Raw genomic sequence first — 5,682 nt, 5'->3', positions numbered from 1 at the left:
ATTCAATTCTAAATCACACTCCTACAATTCCAATCTCCGCAATTCCAGTCTATCAGATTCAACAATTCCAAATCGAATTCAATCTCAAGATCTTGCCAGAACCCTTTGATTCCCTCGTCGGCAAAATCATCGCCCGAAGCAATTTGAATGAACATTGGCTTCTGATTAGAGAGACAACAAAATTCTCTTTCATCTCTCTGGAATAGCAGCAAATTAGAGAGACTCCATCCTTGATCTCATCTCCCTCTTCGCCAAAGAAATTGTTGTCGGTGGGGTTTCTTCGATTTCATTGTTGAGAAATAAAGCCATAAAGGATTGGTTTTTAGGGTTTTTCTTTGTGGTTGTTTTGATGACGAGTTTCAGATTGGGAAAAGAGGATGTGAAATTTTGGGTTGAGAAGTTTAGGACTTGTTCTCCTGTTGCACAGATTGCATTGAAGAATAGAAATAGAAAATGGATAGTATCAATTTGAGAGTTATCTTGTTTTTTTTTTTTTAACACTTTATTGATTCAATTCAATCACTGTTAAAAGATTGTTTTCTGTAATTGTTGATTCTTGCATACTCCACTGTGTATAACGAAATGATGATGATTTAATTTTTGTGTTTGATTTTTTGAACCTGTGACAAGTTTTTTATTGTTTTGAAAAGAATGGATTTTTCTTCTTTTGATTTTGGGATGATTATGGTGGAGTGATTGGAGGCCGTGTTGATGATGATAGATGAAGATGACAATGATGGTGGTGTAGTGATTAAATAGTAGGTTTAAATTTTTTTCCTTGGGTTTTATTGATGAATATTGATGAAGGATGAATGTAGAGGAAGATGAGGGAAGAAGAAAGTAAATAAATTAGGTGTTGGTGATACACAATAAAATCTGATAGACCTCCGTAATCCAACGGTCTCTTTTTCTAGGGGATTAAAATTATCAAAATTGGACCAAATCGAATAAAAGAAATAAGTTAAGGGACGTGTTTGAGAAAGTTAAGACTTATGGGACCAAATTGAATAAAAGAAATAAGTTAAGGGACCGGCAGATCAATTAAGCCTAATGGTAGAGTAAAACTATCCATGCAAGTTACCTGGTTCTTTACGTTGTATTTAAAAATGAATTCATGAACACAGGGAGTGCCGGTCATTGGATGCACAGTATAAAAATAAGGGAAGCTTACACCAACCGTCACTAAAATCTATACATACAATGCTGACACCCCTCTTGTTTTAAAACTTGCTTCAATCTTTTAAGTTCATCAAATAGACAAACACTTCCCTTCCCCTTCCCCTTCCCTGTTAATAACGTATTTTCTGTTAACTTTAGATAGAGTTTTTCCTCTTGCATTTAATTAAGGAAGTGTGATGTCTTCAGCTGGTTTGATACATGTTCAAAAATTGGTTACTCCAACAAAATCCAACTTAATTAATCTAGTTTGATGAATGGTCAAAAATTGATTACTCTTGCAAAATCCAACTTAATCAAAGCTATGAACCCTGAACTACAATCCACATTATACCTGCAAATTAATCACATAAATTGGGTTCAATTTTAATTTGATGAACCCTAATCGGTTAATTTAATATGTAGCATAAAATCAAGATTGATGATATTAAAGACATAAAGGAAAGAGGCATAATCTGAAATTGAGGAGAATAAAACAAGAGCACTGCTATTGGAGTCGGGCCACCGAATACAAGTTCATATCTATTACGAAATTGATGTGTTTAATTTCTTAATCACACGAAACAAATTAAAATTGGTTATAATAGGAAGAAACCACCGAATGTTTGATCCAAGCATATATGGATTTGGTTAATGATATTAATGGATTCAACAATGGAGGTCTGTCTTTTGCCTTTTTTTTGTCATCCCACTGGTAATTCAAAAATACTCGCCAAATGTTAAGGGAAAACTCTCTCCAAAAAAAGTTAACAAGAAAGGAGGTGTTTGTCTGTTTATAGGGAGATTAGTGTAAACTTTAAAAGTAGAGAGTGTTTATAGAATCATGTTAACTTGTGTTTTAATGACATATGTTAAGGATTTCATAAATAGATAATTAGATAGATATATAGGGGGTGTTGTTTGTTTCCCGAATGGGAATTTTTCAAGAAAAGTGTTTGGTTGTCAATTTTTATTCCTAGCATTTATTTTCAAAGAAGTGGGTGGTTACATTGATAGACCTTATGCCTCATTACTCAAAATAAATGGAAACTGATGGTTTAAATTTTACAACGTGGAAACACAATGGTAAAATGGGAATATGTATGAAATTTGATTAAGATCGTGGGCACTCTTTTTCTGGGAAACTTTTTCATGGGAACGACTAGAATGTGAGTTAAGTAGATTTCTGTGCATTAATTATTTCTAGGCAAATTATTTTTGTTCCTTTCTACCAAACAAATGAATTCTTTTTTCCCAACCTCTATTCCCAACAATGTGTTTTTTATCTCCGAAACAAACGCTTCCATAGTAAAATCAAAATTTAAACCTCAATGAACTTTGATTGTATCGAGTAACAAGTTTCTACTCAACTGGTTTGTACACACTCTTAAGTCGAAATCGATAGTACCCAATTCATTAAACATAAAAAATTTAGTACAGGTAAGTAGCATTAGGGAAACTCATTTGTTTTAGCTCTGTAAACAAAACCTGTTTTAAAGGTACGTATATAAATGTCTCATTCATCCATTCAGAATTTCAAAAAGAAACTCAAAATGTATAATTATAAACCATAAAAAATAGCACAAGAAAAGAACCAAAAAGGACATGCCTATGGCAATAAAACAAAGTAGAAATACCATTTGGATTTACATTCTAAACTAACTCTTAAGTTATCTAAACTAGCAATTTCATTAGCATGAGCATTGTCTTGATTTCCTATTTCTTTACCTGTGAAAATACAGAAAATGGTAATTGATAATCAGTAAGCCAACCCTCTCCTTCTCTTCAAGTGGGAACAAAAGAGAGAAATGGTTCCTAAAAAATTATAAAATTAATTAACTATGAAGCATGGACACCTTTGAGATTAGACATGTCCTTGTGTCCGACACTTGAAAAAAAAAAAAATCATTTTTGATTCCTTAACAAAGATACTCTTTAGCATTTGCAAACAAGAAATGAAATGCAACTTACCAAAAAGAATCCTTCTTTTCTTGTGTTAATAATTCTTCAAAAGAAATGTCAGAAAATTCATCATCTTTTCTCTGTACCATCTTACAGGATTTTTCCTTCTCCATGGAAACTCCAATTTCAAGCATCTTTATAGACAAAGGAATGTGTAATTAGTACTTAATAACAAAATAAAATGTTAGTTAATATACAAAATCGATAAGGAACAAAAACGAAGTAGCATACACAAAATATTGTTAGGATAAGGGCAAAAAATTACAACTAAGCCAGAAAAGGTCACATTGATGATATGCAGAGCTTGTGGTAAATTACCTTGTTATATGCTGGTGAGAGTTTAAGCTGTTGCTGAAGCCAGTTATAAACAAAAGCATCCTCTTCTAATCGTTTTCGCTCTAATTCAAGCTTGTATACCTGAAATGTGGAAGAAAAAAAACAACACTCAATGTAGGGTATGAAACACAACGTTTCCTTTAAGATGAGACATCTTGCTATCAAAAATATTCCAAACCAACCTGTTGTCGAAGTCTGTCGAAAGAAGACCTGTCGGCCTTGCATAGTAAAGCGTTTGCTATAACAAACTTGCGCTGTGTCGCTTCAGCCCTGTTACAATAAGAGGGCACGGAGAGAATCAGAATAAGACACATCATAATAAAACATACTCAACTTGAGAAGAGTGGTACAAAATTCAAGTTTCATTAAATGTAAAGATGTGGGTATGCATATAACCCTTGATGACTAAGCAGAAATAATGCAATATTATCTGATAACATTTTTCAAGAGTGTAAAGGGCACGCAAGAAAAGCTATCTGAATTTGCTGGTTTTAGGACATACTTGTGTTGTAGCTCACTCCTAGCATCAACCAAACTATTTGCAAACTGTACAACCTGCATTTTGAAATATAAATGTATTTATCTTTTATTATGTTGCTCATGTTTACGAAAATTTGATGCCAGCATCTCTTTTGAGTGCAAGTGAATTTTGATCCATAGTCCATACTGTAATAAATAAATAAATAACTATTACACGCACAAAGAGAGGAACCTGTGAGAGTGTCAACTTTTTGGATTCATTGCATTTCACAATATCATCATACTGCGGTTTCATCTTCTTCTGCATAACACTACTACAAGACGTAAACGGGTCCAAGCCACCTAACTCGGGACGGGTATCCGAAACAAAATGATCCCTCTCCACCATATCATCATTCATCACACACTGACCCGACTCCAAGAACTGGTTCGGGTCATCATGGGACGCCGGTTTGGAAAAGAGAGTTGGAGTTGAGTCATTATCGTCAGGTCGGTTTAGATGAGAATCAGTCGGTGAGAGAATGGCCGGGGCGTGGGTAACCGGGTTACGGGTCGAAACGGGTTTTGGGATTTTGGGTGGTGTTTTATTACGGAGAGAGGAAAGAAAGAGAGGTATTATTATGGAAGATATGAATATGAAGAAGAGAAGAATGAATGAAAATGAGAAAATGGAATCATGCATTTGCAATACTATGTATTGTGAGAACAAAAGAAGAATAAGTACATAGTTAGATAGATTCATATGTAAATAAAAAACGAGATATTTTATTGGTTTTTCACTTTTTGACTTTTTATTTGTTAGGGGCAGGCAGGCCTCTTTTTATGGGAGGAATGAAGTTAACAGTTGACCACGAATATTTTGTCCACGTGATCAGTGATCACGCATTCGGAACATCGATGACTTGATGAACAACTGTAATGTCATCAATGAGTTGTCAAATGTTCGGAACGCGTGAATGTGAACTATTTAATTGAACAACCACAATGTCATGAATGAACAACCACAATGTCATGAATGTGTCGGCATATATATCATGAACACATGAATGTGAACCGTCTGATATCGATCAAACAGCTATTAATATCCTAAATGCGTAAATGCATCACCACCTATGTTCTGAATGCGTGAAAGCGTGGATTGAAAAATAACAAAAGTTTCTTTTGAAAATAACAGTACTTTGAGTCTTCAATTTTACTTTGTTTTGGGTTTACCTAATAGCTAATTTCAAGAAGCATTGTGTGTCATCATTTTACACTTTAAGTTTGTTAGAAGTCTTGATGAGGTGTTAGAAGTATCGAAATTTGTTAATCTTTCATGGTTGTATTTGACTATTTGGCATGATTTGATTAATAGTCAAGGAAAAAGGGATAAGTAACTTTAATGGTTTTAGAGGTGTCCGGGACTTTTTCCTGTTGAGGTTGCTGGTTCCTGGTGTGATTTCGGCCTTCTGTTTTCTGCTGTAGCAGTTTTTTGGTTTGCTGTTTTTCTGTTATTGCTGGTGGTTCAAGGGCTAGTCTTTTGTTAGGCTGCTGGTTGGCTGCTGCTTACAGCAGTATTACAACTCTAGCAGTTCCTTTTTTTCTGTTTTGGCGTTGCTGCCGTCACCGTGTATTTGTACGCCTCGTATTTTTCGGTGTTAATAATATAAGCAGTTTCAAAAAAAAAAAAATGGTTTGAGCAAAGCGAAAATGAGTTGGAGGTTATGCATTTTAATACGGGCAAAAGAGTGAATATTAATCTAATAAACT

At 34.3% G+C, this 5,682-nt stretch overlaps 1 protein-coding gene across 1 annotated transcript; it reads right to left on the bottom strand.

Moving 5' to 3' along the window:
- Positions 1-2,618: 2,618 nt before the first annotated feature.
- Positions 2,619-4,713, bottom strand: LOC146897041 (uncharacterized). The gene is made up of 6 exons (XM_085734508.1): positions 4,166-4,713; positions 3,956-4,008; positions 3,636-3,723; positions 3,436-3,534; positions 3,127-3,251; positions 2,619-2,883 (listed from the first exon to the last, which is right to left on the bottom strand). The coding sequence occupies exons 1-6, from the start codon at positions 4,673-4,675 to the stop codon at positions 2,880-2,882; spliced, it is 879 nt and encodes a 292-aa protein (XP_085590634.1). The 5' UTR covers positions 4,676-4,713; the 3' UTR covers positions 2,619-2,879.
- Positions 4,714-5,682: the final 969 nt, after the last annotated feature.

Source organism: Medicago sativa, chromosome 8 (genome assembly GCF_051527215.1).
Source record: "Medicago sativa cultivar Bolivia chromosome 8, Bolivia_mono, whole genome shotgun sequence".
Classification (NCBI taxonomy): domain Eukaryota; kingdom Viridiplantae; phylum Streptophyta; class Magnoliopsida; order Fabales; family Fabaceae; genus Medicago; species Medicago sativa.
Note: the sequence above shows the minus strand (reverse complement) of the source record. Positions and strands in the feature narration are given on the sequence as shown.